General features: G+C 53.1%; 1 protein-coding gene across 1 annotated transcript in view; it reads left to right on the top strand.

Annotated features, from left to right (window-relative positions):
- The window catches only part of GPI (glucose-6-phosphate isomerase), a 28,864-nt gene extending 11,737 nt beyond the window's left edge, over window positions 1-17,127 (top strand). The window contains exons 8-18 of the mRNA XM_027515971.1: window positions 317-361; window positions 1,714-1,767; window positions 11,893-11,953; window positions 12,612-12,655; window positions 12,770-12,922; window positions 13,794-13,923; window positions 14,077-14,153; window positions 16,025-16,153; window positions 16,366-16,441; window positions 16,535-16,601; window positions 16,719-17,127. Of these exons, the coding sequence (XP_027371772.1) occupies window positions 317-361; window positions 1,714-1,767; window positions 11,893-11,953; window positions 12,612-12,655; window positions 12,770-12,922; window positions 13,794-13,923; window positions 14,077-14,153; window positions 16,025-16,153; window positions 16,366-16,441; window positions 16,535-16,601; window positions 16,719-16,851 (969 nt within the window). The 3' untranslated portion in view covers window positions 16,852-17,127. The remainder of the gene's footprint in view (window positions 1-316; window positions 362-1,713; window positions 1,768-11,892; window positions 11,954-12,611; window positions 12,656-12,769; window positions 12,923-13,793; window positions 13,924-14,076; window positions 14,154-16,024; window positions 16,154-16,365; window positions 16,442-16,534; window positions 16,602-16,718) is intronic.
- Window positions 17,128-20,354: the final 3,227 nt, after the last annotated feature.

Raw genomic sequence — 20,354 nt, 5'->3', positions numbered from 1 at the left:
GCAGACCCTGCTCTAACTTCTGAGGGCCCTTTCTTTAAGGCTACTGGCCCTGTGGAGCCTCTCTGCCCCTGGCCCTGCCAAGTTTACAGGGGAGGCACCATGGGCCTCGTGTGCCCATGAGGTAGGATGGGCCAGCCAGCCTCTGACCCCTCTGCCTATTCTGCCTTGATTTGGGCCTCCTCCAGCAGCCTCAGAATCGAGTACTGGGGGCGGTGGGCCCCACCCAGGGCCTGGGTTTCTCCGGAGGCAGGAGGGTCACTGTCCCTGGGGGTGGTTCCCAGGGTGAGTATGGTCTAACTTGGCTTATCTCTTGCAGCCTTCTGCAGTCGCGAAACACTTTGTTGCCCTGTCTACCAACACTGTAAGTGCCCACAGGGGTTCCTGTACCACCACCCTGGGTTGGGGCCCTGGCCAGGTCAGGGTCATGGCCTTTCCAAGTACATGAGCTGACATGTGCTGACAGCGTCAGGGATCTTGGCTCAGCCAAGAAGGATTGCTTGCCTATGGGGGATGTGAATTGCAAGCCATACTTGCCACTTTGAACTGCTGCTGCTCCATGAGGGGCTTGCAGTCAGTGGGATCACATTAACCCCACCCGTTCCCCGGGGCCTGACTGATAACCACAACATTCCACACGTGTGACCTCCCTTGGCCTCTGACACTGGCCTCTCCCTAGACGAGATGTGCCAGGTACGGGTCGGGTGGTGGTGGTTCAGTCGCCAAGTCATGTCCAACTCTTGCGACCCCATGGACTGTGGCATGCCAGGCTTATTTCTCATGTAAGGATGTTAGTTAAGCCCAGTGAAGGGATGTGAGTTTGCCCAGTGATTGTATGAGTCAGTGATGTAAGGATTAGAACGTGGTTACCCATGTGCCAGCTCCTCCTGGCCCCAGGTTGTGCAAGGTAGGGGTGGGGGCAGGCCTGTGGGAGTTGGGGCTTTGCTCCCGGAATCAAAAGAAAGGCAAACCTGGTTGAACACTGGCTATGTGGCGGGCCTTGTGTTGGGCAGTCTGAACTGGAACCACACCCAGGTTCTCTGGACTCCCACTCCTTCCGTGCCACCCCCACCCATGCCTCCAGTGCTGACCTGCCTATGAGAGGAGACAGAAGGACATCTTAGGGCTGGCCAAACAGCACAGCTGTCCGCCTCTTGCAGGTAGAGCTGGTCAGTAGGGCGTCTCCTGTGGGGTCTAGGGAGGGGGCTGCTGACCCTGTCTGTGTAGAGGATAGAATAAGATTGGTCTTCCCCTGAAGGCTTCCTGGGGTTCGGTCACCATCCCAGTATCGGAAGGGCTGGGCAGGTGTCCAGGTTGTCTGTTCCCCGGCCTGGGAGGTGGCCCCTGCCTGTGCTCGGGTTCCAGTCCGGGGCCCAGTTTCCCAGAAGTCCCGGGGATTGGGTCTGGGTGGTGGCTCTTGCAGAGCAGTGTGGGGGCCAGGTCCTTGCAGTGAGTGTGCAGCTCCCCTTCAGCAGGAGGGCTTGGCCAGTACCAGGCCACCGATGTGCTGGGTGTGAGCTGGCTGGACATCTGATTCTGGGGTGGGCGTCTCCTGGTGCTGCCCTGGGCTCAGAGGTGGCTCCAGCCCCACCCCAGTGAGGGCTCTGTGGAAGGTGTGTTGCTCCTAAAGTTTGGACAGCATGACTCCTCATGCCTGCAGGTTCTCGTGCAGCTAATCCCGGCTTCTTCTTTCTTTCTCCCTTTGCCCCTTTTTAGGCCAAAGTGAAGGAGTTTGGAATTGATCCTCAAAACATGTTCGAGTTCTGGGATGTAAGTAATGGCACTTGCCTGTGGTGGGTGAATTATGTCCTTTGCTAAGTCAAGCCACAGATGAGGGGCCCATGGAGTCAGGTCAACGTTTATTGAGCACCTGCTGTATGCCTGGCTTTGGGACAGGCCAGGAAGTCCTCAGGGAGCAGGAGCAGCTTCGCTCAGTCAGGATATGGCCCCCCTCCCACTGAGGGCGGCTTTCAGGGCCAGGGTGACACCCCCCGGGTGCCTGCAGTAGCACCCACAGTGGGGTAACCGGAGCCACCCCCATCCCCCTCGGTGAGCTGAGGTTGTGAGTTATTCTCAGTGATGACCTTTCTCTGAACCACAGCCGCAATCTGTAAAGGCCAAGGGGCAGGGCAAGGCAGGAGTATGACTGGGCAGGCCTGGAAAGGAGCTGCAGGGGCAGCTAGAGGTGGCAGAGAGGAGGTGCCAGGCCTGGGGCCGGGTGGGGCCCCGCTGGGCAGCTTGCAGAGCCAGCACTGCTGGGGGGCAGAGCTGTGGGCCAGTCTAGCCACGAGTGGTCCCACAGGCTCATCTCTGCTGAAGCCACCATGGGTGCCAAGCAGTGAGCCAGAATTGTCTCTGCGGCTTGCCTGAGTGCAGCCGTGGTGTAGGAAAGGCTCGGGCGGCAGAATGCAGGCAGGCTTGGGATGCAGGGATGCAGTGCAGGGAGTGGTGTGGGTGCAGTGGGTGTGACTCTAACACATGACCTTGGCAGGTGTACCTAAGAGAGCATCCTCTAATCGAGGGATTTTGCCCTGGGGCTGATTCCAAGCCCTTATACCGCAAGCTCTCTGCTGAGTGGCAGCATCCGAAGATGTAACCTCCTTTGAAAGCTGTAAAGGCCTTGGAGTCTGGGAGAGAATTTAGCCCTCGTACCCTAAGATGTCTCTTGTGTGTAATGAGTTAACTTCTTTCCAGAATGGGACTAGTTATGTACCATCCTTGGAAGAATTGAGAAGAGTCACTCAGATCCTTGTCTGCGTCTCATGGCTCAGATGAGGAGCCCCGGTCGAGAGAGACTGTGCAGCTGCTAACAAATGCATGCGTGCCTGAAACAGGAAGGGGCGCCTTCCTCCTGCATGCATGCCTGAGACAGGAAGGGGCGCCATCCTCCTCCTCCTCCCTGGGATCTCGAGCCTGAGCAGGTGGTGGTCAGGGCCGTGCAGGGGCTCCCGTGAGCCAAGGAGTCCGGCAGAGCGGGGCTGTGTCCCAGCCTGGGTTTTCACTGCCTGTAACCACCCAGTCTGAAGAGATGAGTTGAAGTGTGGCTTAAACAGAGACCTGGGTCTCCCAGGTAAGGCCTAGGAACACAGGAACATGTTCTGGCTAGTGAGGGCCAAGTGCCTCGAGTGGGCACAGTAGAGGCCTCGGGCCAGGCCAGACATAGCTGGAGGGACCTGCATGTATATTGCTGAATTGAGAAGGTGACATCTGAGGAGCCAGGGACAGGTGAAGTTTCTGGACCTAGGGTCTCTCAGGTGAGAGAGAATCATCAGAATAGATACAGGGATATTGTGCTGGCTCTGAGGTAAGATCGGAAGAGTTCAGTCTGGCGTAAGTGGTGAGGACTGCTCAGCTGTGTCCAGGGGGTGCAGCCATGGTCCAGGGTCCATGGGGCATCCTTGAGTGTCGGGCTTAGGCAGAGGTGAGGTGGTAAACTGGGGGAGACTGTCAGGGCTCAGCCAGAGTCAGCACATATTGGGGGGCTCATTTTGGCTGTTGCTGTCTGAAGAGGAGCCAGGACAGGTGCACGTGATGTCTGAAGAGGCAGCCCCAGGATGGGTAAAGGTACAGGGGAGATTCTGGAAGAATTCAGATGTTTATTCTGTCAAGTAGCGTCTGAGAAGCCAAAATTATGGACAGGTACTTAGACCTGGATCTGTGAGCTCAGGATGGGTGTATATAGTGGGATCTCTCTGACTGGCTCTGAAGAGTGAGCCTCAGGTACTGGATGGCTGATCACTCAAGCGAGGCTGTTAGAACTCAGACGAGACAAACATGGAAAAGTCCCCTGAGCCAGGTGAGCCTCTGGGTTCTCAGCATCCTGACCAGTGAGACAGGCAGAGCTCAGGGTGTTGTCGAGGCCTCTCGGGTCGCATGACCAGCCCAGGACGTGTCAGTGGCATTGGGGTCTGGCTGGGGTAGGGTTTGAGGTGCCCAGATGAGGGAATGGTAGGAATGTACCTAGTTATCAAAGGTAAGGACTGGAGAGTTGGGACAGGTGAAGACAAGTGAACTGCTGAGGAGCTGCGTCACTAAGATGTGATGGGAGAGGCTAATGGTAGACAAAGGTCTCTAGAAGTGTCAGAGGCACAAGTCACTCAGACCCTGTTTGGCACCAGTGGACTCTCACCAGGCTTCCCTCGGGCCACGGCAAGCAGCCAGGAATCTGTCAGGTCTCCGGGAAAAGTCTTCAGGTTAGGTTTGTACAGAGGGGTCTGCTAGGGGTCATCTGTAAAGCTACATCTGTTTGAGGTCTCAGAAGCTAGAATCAGACGAGGTGTATATAACTCGGTATCTTGGGGAGACCCGAGGAACTGAGATTAGACAACATCTGGGCAGAAGTGGGTTGGTCAGATAAGGACACTGGAGCCAAAGATAGTCAGAGACAGAGCTGAGTCTGACAGGTGGGCTTAGAAATCCACGATTGGGTCCAGGTCAGAACTGTGTCCTCAGTTGTTGTCCGAGCAGTTCTGGTGACTCAGGGCAATGGCCCAGGGGCCCCTGGGAAAAGATTGAAAACCTGGAGTCAGGCAAGGAGATGGAGCACTGCATCCATCCATCTGGAAGGTTCGGCAATTCTGTGTCTGTCTCGGGTGCAAAGCAGGTATGGGAGGTAAGGTTGAAGGAGTTGAGGCGAGAGACAGGCTTGTACTCCTGGTTCCTGAACAGGTGAGGTCTGAGCTGTTGAGGTTAGTCCCTGGCTTGTACTCTGAATCTGAGGAGCTGAGGTTCAGTGCAGGTAGATAGAACTGAGTTTTTCAGGTTAAGTCTGTAAGCCAGAGGCAAGCTGGAAGTAGGCTGAAAAGCCATGTTTGGGTTCATTAAATTCTGCCCCATAGTTGAGGTCAGGAACAAGTAGGTAGATCTGTCAAGTGAGGCCTGAGGAGCCAGAGTTAGGCTTATCTAGAAAGAACTGGATTTCTTAGATGATCTCTGAGAATATACAGTGAAGACAGGTGGATAGAGGGAGGTGTCTCAGGTGAGATCTCAGGAGCTGGGATTGGGCCCAGATGAATAGAGCTGGATCTCCCAGGTAAGGTCAAGATAGGTAGGTAGAACTGCTTCTTGGCAGATGTCTCATGATGATGAGTTGTGCCCGGATGCAGGTATGTGGAATTGAGTTTCTCAGGTAAGATCTCTGGAGTCTGCATAGGGGACAGATTTTATTCTTGGGTCTCACAGGGTGAGTTAAGCACAGGTAGTAGAATAGAGTTTGTCAGGTAAAGTCTGTGGAACAAGTTTAGGAAACTGGGTCTGTCCAGTGAAATCTCAAAAGTCACAGGTAAGTCCGGGAAAGAACCGAATGTCTTAGATGACCTCTGGCGAGCTGAACTGGGGCAGAGCTAGCCTGTCAGGAGCAGCCTCAGGAGCCAGGAACAAGCACAGGTAGCCAGAGGTGGCTCACCATGTGCAGCTGAAAGACCCAGGGTCATGCACAGGTAGGTAGAGGCAAGGTTGTCCAGCTGCAGGCTCGGGAACCAGGGTCAATCTCAGGTCGGTAGAACTGACTCAGGTCGGTAGAACTTGACGTGTGAACTTGACGGTCACACGTCAAGAAGAACCAGAGTCAGGCACAGATAAGCAGAGCTGGTCCACTAGGTACAGTGTGTAAGGTGCCAGAGTCATTAACAGGTAGACAGAATTGGCCTGCTGGGCATGGTCTGAGGATCCGGGTCATATACAGGTCGGCCAAGCTAGTCTGCCAGATAAGGACTGAAGGTCCAGGGGAGTGTACAGGTAGGCAGAACTGTTCTGTTGGGTATGGTCTGAGGACTCAGAGTTGAGCACAGGTAAGTAGAGCTGGTCTGCTAGGTACAGTACAAGGAGCCAGGGTCATGTACAGGTGGGCGGAACTGGTTCATTGGGTATGATCTGAGGACTCAGGGTCACCTACAGGTAGGCGGAGCTGGTCCGTAATGTATGGTCTCAGGACCCAGGGTCATGTGCAGGTAGGAAGAGCTGGCTGGGTAGGTATAGTTTGAGGACCCAGGGTCATGTGCAGGTAGGAAGAGCTGGCTGGGTAGGTATAGTTTGAGGACCCAGGGTCATGTGCAGGTAGGCAGAGCTATCTGCTCAGTATGGTTTGGGGACTGAAGTCAAGCACAGGTAGGCAAAGCCTGTGCTAGGTACACTGTAAGAAGCCAGGGTCAGGTACAGGTGGGCAGAACTGTCCCATTGGGTATGGTCTCAGGACCTGGAATCAAGCGCAGGTAGGCAGAAGGTCTGAGGAGATCGAGTCGTGCACAGGTAAGCAGCGCTGGTTTGCACAAGGAGCCAGGGTCAAGAACAGGTAGGTAGATGTGGTCTAGGTGTGGCCTGAAGGTCCAGGGTCGTGAACAAGTAGGCAGGTAGGGTATGGGTAGGTATGGTCCAGTGATCCAGGGCCAAGCACAGGTAGGTAGAACTCGTCCACTAAGTATAGTCCAAGGATTGAGTCAAGCACAGGTGAGAGCACAGGTACAGCACAAGGGGCCAGGGTTGAGAACAGGTAGGTAGAGGTGGCCCACATGGTGCAGCCTGAGGAACCAGGGGCATACAGGTAGGCAGAGCCTGGTCTGTTTGGAATGGTCTGAGGATCCAGGCTCAAGCACAGGTAGGCAGAGTTGGTCTGCCAGGTATGGTCTGAGAGTCCAGAATTGTGTACAGGTAAGCAGAGCTGGTCTGCCAAGTGCAGTCTGAGGATCCAGGGTCATGTACAGGTAGGCAGAACTGTCTGCTAGATATGGCCTGAGGACTCAAGCACAGGTAGGCCCACACGGTGTATCACAAGGAGCCAGGGTCAAGTGCACAGGTGAGCAGAGCTGGTCCGCTAGGTACAGCACAAGGGCTCAGGGTCATGTACAGGTAGGCAGAACTGTTCTGCTGGGTATGGTCTGAGGACCCGGAATCAAGCACAGGTAGGCAGAGCTAATCCACTAGGTAAGATCTGAGGAGGTGGAGTCACTCGCAGGTAAGCTGAGCTGGTTTGCACAAGGAGCCAGGGTCAAGTACAGGGAGATAGAGCTGGCCCGCTTGGTACAGCCTCAGAACCCAGGGTCACGTACAGGTAGGCAAAGCTGGTCTATAAGATGTGGTCTGAGGAGCCAGGGTTAAGCCCAGGTAAGCAGAGCTGGTCCACTTGGTAGCACAAGGAGCCAGGGTCATGTACAGGTGGGTGCAACTGGTTCATAATGTATGGTCTGAGGAGCCAGGGTCAAGCACAGGTAGGCAAAGCTGGGCTGTCAGGTGTGATCTGAAGGTCCAGGTAGTATCCAGGTAGGCAGAACTGGTCCATTGGGTATAGCACATGAAACCTGGTTCCCTAGACATGGTCTGACAATCCAGGGGCATGAACAGGTAGGCAGAGCTGGCTCAGCAAGTGTGTTCTGAGGGGCCTGGGTCAGAGGCAGGTAGGCAAATCTGGTTGGTAGGTATGGCAAAAGGAGCCAGGGTCAGGTCCAGGTAGGTAGAGGTGGCCCACTACGTGCGGACTCAGGGTTATGTACAGGTAGGCAGAGCTGGTCCATAAGACGTGGTCTGATGAACCAGGGTCAAGTACAGGTAAGCCGAACTGGTCTACCAAGTGCAATCTGAGAACCCAGGGTCACGTATAGGTAGGCAGAGCTCATGGGCCAGGTATAGACTGGATCCAGGGTAAAGTTCGTATAGGCGGAGGTGGTCTACTAAGTGTGGTCTGAGGAGACAGGGTCACATTCAGGTAGGCAGAATTGTCGTCGGTATGACCTGAGGACTCCGAGTTAAAGCCAGGTAAGCAGAACTGGTTCACAAGGCACAGCACGAGGAGCCAGGGTCATGTACAGGTGGGTAAAGTTGGTCTGCCAGGTAGGGTCTGAAGGTCCAGGGTAACGTACAGGTAGGCAGAGCTAGTCCATTAGGTACTGCACATGAAGCCAGGGTCGTATACATGCAGGCAGAGCTGGTCCCCTAGGTATGGTCTGATGTAGGGTCATGTACATGTATGCAGAGCTGGTCCACTAGGTATGATCAGAGGATCCAGGGTCATGCACAGGTAGGCAGAGCTGGCCCAGCAAGTGTGTTCTCAGGAGCCCAGGTCAGAGGCAGGAAGGCAAAGCTGGTCTGCCAAGTGTAGTCCTGAGAAGGCCTAAGGATCAGGGTCACATGGGCAGAGGTATATAAACATGATCTTAGGTGGGTTTTTGCCCCCAGGGTTCAGGTACAAGTTGGCATCCCTGGACTTGTTAGATGAAATGAATGGGGCAAGATCTAGCCCAGAAATACATAATTGGTGTGATTGGTAAGGCCTGAGAAGGTGACTCAGACACAGGTGGGACCCCCAATGGTAGGATCGATGAGGACACTTAAGTGGGTAGCGTGGACTGTCATCGAGGGAGAGCCAGAGTGATCGTAGGTATGTATACCTAGGTCTGCCTGGGGAGGTCTGTGGAGCCCTTGGGTTCAGGTAGGAGAGGTAGAATATGCTGAGCCACATCAGCCACCTGTCCTTAGCACCCTGGTCCAGTGTGATGGGCAGTGTTGTGGAGGCCAGGGGATCTGTAACCAGTCTGTCACATTGGGGTCTGGTTGGCAGGGTCTGAACTAACCAAGTATGGAAAGAGATTGGATTACACCTGGTTGGAGAAGGTGGGATCTGAGGCTCGTGAGGCTCAGAACTTAGAACTGACTGCTACATCTTTAAGGTGTGTTCTGCACTCGCTGCAGGTAAAGGTGAGGTCTAGCGATCTGTGTCTGCAGCTTGACGTTTCAGAGGCTCAAATCAGATACTGGCTTTGCTGGGCTCTTCCCAAAACAAAAGTCAGGTCTGAGACCCTGCCCTCAGCCAAGGTCAGCAGCCTGGAATCTGTCAGTCTGAGCCCTGGCCGTCTATTCAGTCCAGTTTCTGGGTTTGAGTCTATTGGGTGAGATCTGAGAGCCTCCGTCAGGCATAGTGTGGTCTGTGGGACTGTGACTGTCAGATCAGGTTCCCCCAAACCCAGAGCCTTTCTAAGTAAAGAACCCCATCATACTCATCTTTATTACCCAAGCTGAAACGTCTGATCCTCTCACTCTTGATCCTCTCATTGTGCCAATTCATCCTGTTTAATTAACATCCTGAATCAGTGCTATGCATCCGCACCACCCCCTTCCAGGGAAACGTCACTCTTTGGACGAACACTGGGGCTCCCGTGTGGTTTCCTGCTTCCCTTCTCACCTCACCTACAGACTTCTTGGTTCTCCATCCTTGCCTCTCCGCTTCTGCCCACCAGTTTATGACTCCTTCCTTCATCTTCAAAATTGTGCTGCCCGTTTTCCTGCCCAGCCTTTCTCAGCGGGCTTTCAGGAGAGAATTAAATCCTAATGCCCCAGGGCAGCCATTGGATATAATGAATTAGCACCTCTCTTTTGCATCTGGAAGGATGCTAGCCTTGGATCAACCTTGGGAGTATGGAGAAACTAAGTCATTCAAAGCATTTTCTGTGGGGCTTAATTCTCTCACTGTTGAGAAAGGCTGTTCTTGCCACAGAAGCTTTGCATTTGCTGTTCTTGCTCCCGGAATCCTCCTCCCTCTGTGCTTCCCTGAGTAGTACTTGCCCATTCTTCACATCCAGGCTGAAGCACCTTCAGAGTCCTTTCATTATTGGTTTCAGTACTGTATTCCTGTCTTCTAAGCACTTTATCTCATTTTCACATTTATTGGCATTTCATTATTGGTTGTTTCATTTATATCTTTCACCCCCATGGATTGTTGGCATTGTCTATGCTAGGAACTTGGTGGGTACTCCATAAATAGTTGTTAGGAAGATGTGATTGGAGCTCTGAGGATTCCGATGATACAAAGTGGAATCTGCAGTGTGGCATGGGAGGACACAGTGTGGATGGTAGGTCTCGGTCTGGCTTGGGCTGAGGCTGAAGATCAGTCAAGCCCAGGTATGAGCTGCTGGGCCTGTCAGTGTCCCAGGAAGCAGGGCTGGCACAGGTAGGAGCTGTGTCTGTCAGTACAGCCTGGGAGTCGGGGATGGGCTCAGGTACAAGGCACTGGATCTCCTGTCAGAAGAGTCAAGGCCAGACCCAGGTATGAGGCATTGGGCCTGAGGAGCAGGGCCACAGTCAGGTAGGAGGTGCTAGGTTTTTCGTTGTTCAGGGAAGCATGGGCACAGGTAGAAGGTGCTGGGTCTGTTAGTGTTTACGGAGGCTGGACACAGGTAGAAGGTGCTGGGTCTGTTAGTGTTTACGGAGGCTGGACACAGGTATGAGTCACTGGTTCTGTTGATGTCCTAGGAGGCATGACTAGACACAGGTATGGGGTTCTGATTTGTCAGTGTCCAAGGAGGTGGGCTCGGCACTGGATCTGCTGGTGTCTGAGGAGGCCAGACCTGGCTCAACTATGAGGCCCTGGGTCTGTCGGTGTCTGGTGAGGCCAGACCTGTGCAGGTATGAGGCCCTGGGTCTGTTGGCATCTGAGGAGGCCAGACCTGGCTCAACTATGAGGCCCTGGGTCTGTCGGTGTCTGGTGAGGCCAGACCTGTGCAGGTATGAGGCCCTGGGTCTGTTGGCATCTGAGGAGGCCAGACCTGGCTCAACTATGAGGCGCTGGGTCTGTCGGTGTCTGGTGAGGCCAGACCTGTGCAGGTATGAGGCCCTGGGTCTGTCGGTGTCTGAGGAGGCCGGACCTGTGCAGGTATGAGGCCCGGGTCTGTTGGTGTCTGAGGAGGCTGGACCTGTGCAGGTATGAGGCCCTGGGTCTGTCGGTGTCTGAGGAGGCGGACCTGTGCAGGTATGAGGCCCTGGGTCTGTCGGTGTCTGAGGAGGCCGGACCTGTGCAGGTATGAGGCCCGGGTCTGTTGGTGTCTGAGGAGGCTGGACCTGTGCAGGTATGAGGCCCTGGGTCTTTCGGTGTCTGAGGAGGCGGACCTGTGCAGGTATGAGGCCTTGGGTCTGTTGCATCTGAGGAGGCTGGAGCTGGTTCAGGTATGAGGCCCGGGTCTGTCGGTGTCTGAGGAGGCCAGACCTGTGCAGGTATGAGGCCTGGGTCTGTCGGTGTCTAGGGAGGCCAATTCTGTGCAGGTATGAGGCCTGGGTATTTCAGTGTCTAGGGAGGCCGATCCTGTGCAGGTATGAGGCCTGGGTCTGTCTATGTCTAGGGAGGCTGGCTGGACCTGGTGCAGCTATGAAGCCCAGATCTGTCGGTGTCTGAGGAGGCTGGAGCTGGTTCAGGTATGAGGCCCGGGTCTGTCGGTGTCTGAGGAGGCCAGTCCTGTGCAGGTATGAGGCCCGGGTCTGTCGGTGTCTGAGGAGGCTGGACCTGTGCAGGTATGAGGCCTGGGTCTGTCGGTGTCTAGGGGAGCCGATCCTGTGTAGGTATGAGGCCTGGGTCTGTCAGTGTCTGGTGAGGCTAGACCTGGTGCAGGTATGGAGGCCTGGATCTGTTTGTTTGGTGAGGCTGATCCTGTGCAGGTATGAGGCCCGGGTCTGTCGGTGTCTTGAGGAGGCTGGAGCTGGTTCAGGTATGAGGCCCGGATCTGTTGGTGTCTGGGGAGGCCGGACCTGTGCAGGTATGAGGCCCGCGTCTGTCGGTGTCTGAGGAGGCTGGAGCTGGTTCAGGTATGAGGCCCAGGTCTGTCGGTGTCTGGGGAGGGCAGACCTTGCTCAGGTATGAGGCCTGGGTCTGGCAGTGTCTGGGGGGAGGCCGGACCAGCCACAGTAAGGTCTCGGGTTGAGTCTGTGGCTCTGGCCAGTCCATGTGTAGTTAGTGCTGTTGGTCAGCCCAACAGCTGCCAGCACCCGGCTTGCTGTCTTGCTTCTCAGAGGTGGGTTGGGCCAGGCCCTTGGAACTGCACCTGTAGAAGAGCATGGCTCCTGGGGACAAGTTTCCTGGCAGGAGGGAGGGGGGGCGGGGTGTGCCAACCTCTCCTCAGTGCCTTTTCCTGTCTCTTCTAGTGGGTGGGAGGCCGCTACTCGCTGTGGTCAGCCATCGGACTCTCCATTGCCCTGCACGTGGGTGAGTGTGTGTGTTTTATGTCTCTGTCTTGGGAGACGATGCTGCAGTCTGAGGTAGGGGTGGGGGCTCATGTCCCCAGATGCCCTCTTGTTCCCTCAGGCTGCTGGCTTCTCTGCCCTTGATGGGACCCTTTCTCCCAGGTCAGATGGGAAAGGCTGAGTGACCCTTGGTATTTGCAGGTTGGCCTTTCTCCCTGCCCCTCACAACTGTGGTCTGTCTCATTCCCCATGCCAGGTGGAGTTACAGCTGCCTTTGAGCTCAGGACTGACTCTGATTAGACAGGCTTTCCACAGGCCTTCGTCCTCCCAGATCCTGTTGCTTCTGGCTCCCCCTCCAGCCTTCTCCTGGTTCTATAAGAAGCTGTGTCCATGGCCTGGAGGCACAGTTCAGTTTAGTCACTCAGTCGTGTCCGACTCTTTGTGACCCCATGAATCAGAGCACGCCAGGCCTCCCTGTCCAACACCAACTCCCGGAGTTCACCCAGACTCACGTCCATCGAGTCAGTGATGCTATCCAGCCATCTCATCCTCTGTCATCCCCTTCTCCTCCTGCCCCCAATCCCTCCCAGCATCAGAGTCTTTTCCAATGAGTCAACTCTTCGCATGAGGTGGAGGCACAGGGCACGATCATTTCTATTGATGCGGCTTTTGTGTTGCAGGATTTGACAACTTCGAGCAGCTGCTCTCAGGAGCTCACTGGATGGTAAGTGCTGAGGCCCGAGTTCTCCAGCAGGCACTGGCCAGAGACATGTTGGTTGGTGCAGCTCCCTCCCCCTCAGCAGCTGCTGAGCCCCTGTCCACCCTGGTCTCCTTGCAGGACCAGCACTTCCGCACAACGCCCCTGGAGAAGAACGCCCCCGTGCTGCTGGCTCTGCTGGGCATATGGTACATCAACTGCTTTGGGTGTGAGACGCACGCCATGCTGCCCTATGATCAGTACCTGCACCGCTTTGCTGCCTACTTCCAGCAGGTACCAGCTGCCAAGCCAGGCTTTGGGTCAGGGGCCCCCTGAGCCCAGGTTACTTCTCCTCCTAGGGCCTTTCCCCCTGTTAGCCTCAGGCATGTCCAAGGCCCACCTGTGCTCCCCCTCTCATGGTGAATCTCCGTAACCAGGATCCATGTCAGTCAAGTTGGGCTACCATGGGAGGGGCATGACTGGCTGTCATGGCGTCGTGGCTGGTCAGGCTCTGGCGTGACTCAGGGCATATGCCTCACCCGGGTCACTTCTTTCTTGGACATCACCTGTTAGGCTGGGGCCATAGCCTGGGACCCCCGTAGTTTGCACTGCCTTTGTCTCCCTCCAGAAAAGCAAGTTTACACCCAGTCTGTGGTGCCTCTTTGGGCCCCTCACAGCCCTCTGCCCCTGGAATCTCCACAGCCCCCTTGAAGCAGCAGATTCTGTGACTGGAGGAGGGGCTGAGGCCCCCCCAAGACCAGAGTCTGGTTGGGGGGATGGCCCTCAAATACAGTACAGCCTGGACCCCAGCCTGCCTTAAGAAATCACTTAAAGATTTTGTGACCAGTTTCTGCTCTTAGGAAGGTCCTCCCTGTACTGCCATACCTTCCTTCCCCTGGTCATGGGTCCTCCCTGGACCTCCATTCTTACCTTCTCCTGGTCATGGGTCCTCCCTGGACCTCCATTCTTACCTTCTCCTGGTCATGGGTCAGAAGCAAAATGCTTGTGACCTCTGCCCTCCCAGGTGAGGACGTAAAAGGATCGTGCCTGTGGATATCTCACGGGGCAGAGCAGGCACGCCTGGTGTGTCCCAGGCAGGTTTTGGGGATGGTGTGTGAAGAGCAAGACTTGCAGATCGAGGGCTGGGTTTCTGGCCCTGTTCCAGGGTGACATGGAGTCCAATGGGAAGTACATCACCAAGTCTGGCACCCGCGTGAACTACCAGACGGGCCCCATTGTGTGGGGGGAGCCAGGGACCAATGGCCAGCACGCCTTCTACCAGCTCATCCACCAAGGTAGGGCCCATCTGGCCTGCGCAGAAGTGCTACTGGGGATGGGGAGGGCCTGCCGGCAGAGCCCCCTCCATCAGATGAGGGTTCCCCTGGAGACCATATGGGTGGCTCCCATGGCGGGGGTAGGTACCTGAGTGAGCGCTGTACCCTTCACAGGTACCAAGATGATACCTTGCGACTTCCTCATCCCGGTCCAGAGCCAGCACCCCATAAGGAACGGTTTGCATCACAAGGTAAAAACACTCTTCCTGACCCTTTTCAGCTGTCTTAGATTCACATCACACCCAGACCTCTTAAGACTGCTGCGTTAGTCAGCAGCGACTAGTTTTCTGTTCCTGTCACCACAAGCTTAGTGGCTTAAAAACAACACTCATTTATTGTCTTGGTTTCTTTGGGCCCCAGTCCATCACGCTTGCTGGGTCTCTGCTCAGGGTCTCAGGCTGAAGTCAGGGTGTCCACGGGGCTATGTTCCTTTTTGGAGGCAGCCTTTTCATCATTCATTCAGATTGTTGGCAGAATCCATTTCCCTATCAGTTCATTCGCTGAGTCGTGTCCGATTCTTTGTGACCTCCATGGACTGTAGCACACCAGGCTTCCCTGTCCCTCAACAACTCCCGGAGCTTGCTCAAACTCTAGTCCATCAAGTCGGTAATGCCATCCAACCATCTCATCCTGTCATCCCCTTCTCCTGCGTTCAGTCTTTCCCAGCATCAGGGTCTTTTCCAAGAAGTCAGTTCTTCGCATCAGGTCACCAAAGTATGAGTTTCAGCTTCAGCATCAGTCCTTCCAATGAATATTCAGGATTTATTTCCTTTAAGATTGACTGGTTTGATCTTGCAGTCCAAGGGACTCTCAAGAGTTTTCTCTAACACCACAGTTCAAAAGCATCAGTTCTTCAGTGCTCAGCTTTCTTTATAGTCCAACTCTCACATCCATACATGACTACTGGAAAAACCATAGCTTTGACTAGATGGAGTTTTGTCAACAAAGTAATGTCTCTGCTTTTTAATATGCTCTCTAGGTCGGTCGTAGCTTTTCTTCCAAGGAGCAAGCGTCTTTTAATTTCATGGCTGCAGTCACCATCTGCAGTGATTGTGGAGCCCCCCAAAATAAAATTCTCACTGTTTCCACGGTTTCCCCATCTATTTGCCATGAAGTGACAGGACCAGATGCCATGATCTTTGTTTTTGGAATGTTGAGTTTTACCATTTCCCTATGGTTGTAGGACCAAGGTCCGGTTTCTTTGTTGACAGCTGGGAGCCATGCTCAACTTCTAGAAACCCTTTTGGCTCTTGGTCTCAGAACCAGCAGGGGTGGGCTGAGTCCCTCTGATGCTTCAGTTCTGTCCTGCCTCTTCAGTTGCATGTCAGAGGATGACTCACTTGCCTTCCCCTTCTGTTATTTTTAAGGGCCATGTGATTACATTGGGCCCACCCAGATAATCTCCTTATCTTAAGGTCTGTAACCTTAGCTCCAAATCCCTCTCTCTACCAAATCCCTTTTGCCATGCTGTGTACACAGGCATTAATAGCAGGGGACAAAGATCAGGGATTTAAGATCTTGTCTGCCATGACAGCAAGGGGAAAACCACCCCACTCCAGACAAGGGTCCTTGAAGAGGACTGCTCCTGCCTTATCTCGGGTGTGCAGAGTAGCACAGGTTACTGTGGGCACAAGCTTTGGATTCGGTGTCCTGGGTTTGAATTCTGATTCTTCCCCTCTGTCCCTCTGGCTGGGATTCAGTGCTGTTGACTTGAAGAAACTGAGGCTCAGCTAGAAAAGAGAGATGATGCCTCTGCCCGTCATGGTCTTAAAAGATAGACATTGGTAAAGTTCTTAAAAGGGCCCTCAGCAAGTAGTATAGTCCCTGAAGGGTACTTATTGTCATTAGCTAGTTTCTGGTGTCCTTGGATGTGCTCTGTTGTCCCCGCTTGTTCCAAATAAGCTCTCGAGTCGGAGGCAGTCGGGCTAACCCCAACTGTTGAGACTAACCCCGACTGGGCAGTGCCAGGCAGTCTCATCTGTCTGCCTGAAGCTCACACGTGCTTCACGATGGTACTTGATGTCTCTCTCATCACGATGGTACTTGATGTCTCTCTCATCAGATCCTCCTGGCCAACTTCTTGGCCCAGACTGAGGCCCTGATGAGGGGGAAGTCGACAGAGGAGGCCCGGAAGGAGCTACAGGCTGCTGGAAGGAGTCCAGAGGACTTTGAGAAGCTGTTGCCTCACAAGGTCAGTGCTTCTCTTGGAGTGGGCTTTGGGGTGGCATCCTGGAGTTGGAAGGATAAAGTCGTGTGGCCGTGGCCGGGGAGCACTGTCCTGTCCACAGTAGGGGGCGCTGTCCTCACGGACCTGCCCACCCCAGCCTTGGGCAGGGTGTGCTTCCCTTCTGAAGAGCTGGGGACCATGACTAACTGGGGGACATTCGTGGGTGTTTTCTGAAGGTCTTTGAAGGAAATCGCCCGACCAACTCTATAGTGTTCACCAAACTCACGCCATTCATTCTTGGAGCCTTGATTGGTGAGTAAGCGGGGATGGTCTCAGCTTGGGGTAGGTCTGAGTGGGCTGGGGGAACCCTAACGTGCTTCCCTCAACATGTACCCCCTTCCACAGCCATGTATGAGCACAAGATCTTCGTTCAGGGCATCATCTGGGACATCAACAGCTTTGACCAGTGGGGGTGAGTTGCTGGCTCAAGGGGAGGGTAGGGAATGCCTACCAAAGGTTAGTTGGCTTGTGGATTTCCCTAGTAATGCTGGAAGCCTCCTCATACCCTTCTTTCTCCTCTCCCTGGCAGAGTGGAGCTGGGAAAGCAGCTGGCTAAGAAAATTGAACCTGAGCTTGACGGGAGCAGCCCAGTGACTTCTCACGATTCTTCCACCAATGGGCTGATCAACTTCATCAAGCAGGAGCGAGAGGCCAGAAGCTAATAAACTCGTGCCCAGCAGCAGTCCCTGTTGTGACTGGTCCTTCTTGTCTGCCTGCCCAGAGTCTGCACTGCACGGTCCTGCCCAGAGCACCCTCTGGTTTTGGGCTTGGACCACGAGCCCTTTGAGGGAAGCTGGTCTGGAATTGCCACCCCTGCCCTCTCAGTGTCCACACCCTCTCTGTTCTACAGTTGGCTGAAGTGTTTCAGTGCAACTGATTTTTCTCATCTATGTTTATTGTTCATGTACCAGGAAGAAAAATAAAGATGTCACAAGGGAGGTCATGGGCTTAGCCTCTTTGTCGTGAGATGGGCTCTCTGCAGAAGTCAAGGTGCCCAGTAGGAAGAGTGGTTGCCTTGACTGAGGCTTGACTGTAATTGGTGAGCAGATCCACACTGGAAGATGGTCCCTTGAGAAGAGAGTGGGTGCAGCGGAGCACTGTCCATGTCTCGAGGGCAGCTTGGCCTCTGCAGCTGGATCTCTCCTCTGTCTTCTTACACTGCTCAGGGTGAGGCTTACAGTATTTGCTGAACGGTTTTTAAAACCACAGCGAGATTTTGTCTCTTTTGGGTGGATTCCTGGCCCAGATCAAGAGTGACTGCTAACTCCTGGCCAGGTGCTCAAGTAATTCTTCCCTTTGATAAGGTAGACATTGAAAAAAAAGGAATTTTGAACAAACTGCTCTTTTATCTTCTATTTAAGGTACTTCTATTCAAGATTAAATAATACTTCTGGCCAACTTAGCTGAAAAGGAATTTCATTTAAAGAATTGATGGGACTTTCCATGTTGTCCAGTGGTTAAAAATCTGCCTGCCAATGCAGGGGACATGGGTTCAGTCCCTGGTCCAGGAAGATTCCACATGCCACGGGGCAACTAAGCCCATGCACCACAACTACTGAGTCTAAACTCTAGAGCCCAGGAGCCACAACTACTGAGCCTGAGCGCCCTAGAGCCTGTGCCCAACAGCAGAAACCACCTCAATAAGAAGCCCGTGCATCACTAAAGAGTAGCCCCAGCTCACTGCAACTGGAGAAAGACTTGGAGTGGCAACGAAGATCCAGCAGAGCCAAAAATGAAGTGAAGTAAAGTGCAAGTTGCTCAGTCATGTCCGACTCTTTGTGACCCCATGGACTATACAGTCCATGGAATTCTCCAGGCCAGAATACTGGAGTGAGTAGCCTTTCCCTTCTCCAGGGGATCTTTCCAACCCAGGGATTGAACCCAGGTGCCTGCATTGCAGGCAGATTCTTCACCAGCTGAGCCACAAGGGAAGCCCAAAATAAATTAGCCAAAAATAAGTTAAGGTTTTTAAAAAAATGATGAGCAGAACCAATGGGCAGGCTAGAGGCTGAGCTTTCCAGATGTACACCCTAGACTATGACACAGAATGATCTCAACCAGGAAAACTACTGCCCATCATAAGGCCCTGCTGCCCTCGACCCTGTCATCAGGGTGGCCTTGACCCCATCTTCTGGGCTGCCTGGATTTGAGTTGTCCTGTGAAGAGCTGACTCATTGGAAAAGACTGATGCTGGGAGGAATGGGGGGCAGGAGGAGAAGGGGATGACAGAGGATGAGATGGCTGGATGACATCACCGACTCGATGGACGTGAGTTTGAGTGAACTCTGGGAGTTGGTGATGGACAGGGAGGCCTGGTGTGCTGCAATTCATGGGGTCGTAAAGAGTCTGACACGACTGAGTGACTGAACTGAACTGGCTTGGTCATATTCCTTCCTCCAAATAGGGAGAAGTCAGGACAAACTGCACCCATGGAAGGAAGGAATACCCTGATTGTAGAGTGACCATGTAGGTGCAAATGTCCACCTAAAATAATAGAAATTGTCACCACTTCTCATCTTCCTATTGGTGAAATGAGATTCTTTTTTTATTCCCAGAGTGAATGTCCACTTCTCTCCCCACTTTTGCAGAAGTGATAGAGGCTCTTCAACACTCAAGCTCTGTTGAAACCCCTGCTAACCCACCTCCTTTCTTAATACAGCTGATGAAAAGTGAGCTATAGTCCCAGCAAAGGCACTTCCTCTGTTACAAAAGAGCAAGCACACACAAAAAACTTGCAGAGAGGAAAATTCTGGTGGCAGACTGTCTCAGGCCGACTTGGTTTCACACAAAGGATCTTGTAGCAGTGAGACCCCTGAGTTCTAGGCCAGCTGCCGTCTCGTGTCAGGAGGAAGAGGACCTGGAAAACACCAGTTGGCCACATGTCCCTTGGCCCTACCTGGTTTTGCTCATCACTGCCACTGTAATCTCTTACAGCGTCCACTCTGTGGCTGCCAGTTGTTGCGAGTCTTGAATAGTATATGAGTTCTCCAGAGGAGCAGAACCAATAGGATGTGTCTGTATATTTCTATATAGGTGAACAAGGAGATTTCTTATGGGAGGAGGCTTACATGATTATGGAGGCTGAGAAATCCCACAATATGCTGTCTACAAGCTGGAGACTCAGGAAAGCCAGGGGCATAATTCAGTTTGACCCTGAAGGCATGAAAACGAAGAGGCCACTGATGTTAAGGTCCAGAGTCTGAAGGCTTGAGAGCCAGGAGCTCTGATGTGCAAGGGCAGAAGAAGACGGTTGTCCTGGCTCAAGAAGGAGAGAAAATTCATCTTTTCTCCTTCGTTTTGCTCTCTTTGAGCTCCCAGTAGACTGGAGAATGCCCACTCACATTATAGAGGGCAGATCTTTATTCAGTCTACCAATTCAAGTGCTATTCTCTTCTGAAGCACCCTCACAGACAGAGAAAATATGTTTTTACCAGCTATCTGGCCATTCTTTAGCCCGGTTAAGTTGACATGTAAAATTAACCATCACAAACAGCTCTTTGGGTGAGACTGAAACAGTGTTCAACATCTTCATTCTGTATTTCCTCAAATACCAACTGTATCATCATTTGATGATTACTGTGAGTTTGTCAGGAGGCCCAAACCCTACAAAATCATGAATTAAGTCAGACACTTCCAAGTCTCACACATGCAAGGACTCTTCCCAAGGACTTCACAATAATGCCAGTGTCAGATTGCTTTTAAACTGCTTCTGGAATTCTGGAATGCAGTAGTAATTCACATATTAAAAATTCCTCTTAAGTAATAAGCCTTCATGCTGTGATCACACGTTGATGGAGAGGCTGTAATAGGTAGTGTTATGATATAATCAGATGACATTGGAGAGAGCTCAGTAACTGGCAACCATCAATTTGATGACAAAAGTTTACCTTTTCCAGACTGTGGCCTTTTGCTGGAGGAGATCTTGCTATGTTAGCAAGAATAAGAAGACTTAAAAAAATTTTTTTTGGCGGCGGGGGGGGGGCATATGGATCTTAGTTCCCTGACCAGGGACTGGACTCGTGCCTCCTGCAGTGGAAGCACAGAGTCTTAAACACTGGACCACCACAGAAATCCCCAGGAAGAATTTTGAAGTTTGTTTCTTATTGCAGTAATTTAGAAATGTATCCTGGGAAACATTTAGCTGAAATAACAAGTATCTACCAAG

This window comes from Bos indicus x Bos taurus, chromosome 18, assembly GCF_003369695.1.
Source record: "Bos indicus x Bos taurus breed Angus x Brahman F1 hybrid chromosome 18, Bos_hybrid_MaternalHap_v2.0, whole genome shotgun sequence".
Classification (NCBI taxonomy): Eukaryota; Metazoa; Chordata; class Mammalia; order Artiodactyla; family Bovidae; genus Bos; species Bos indicus x Bos taurus.
This window is presented reverse-complemented; position numbering and strand designations above follow the sequence as displayed.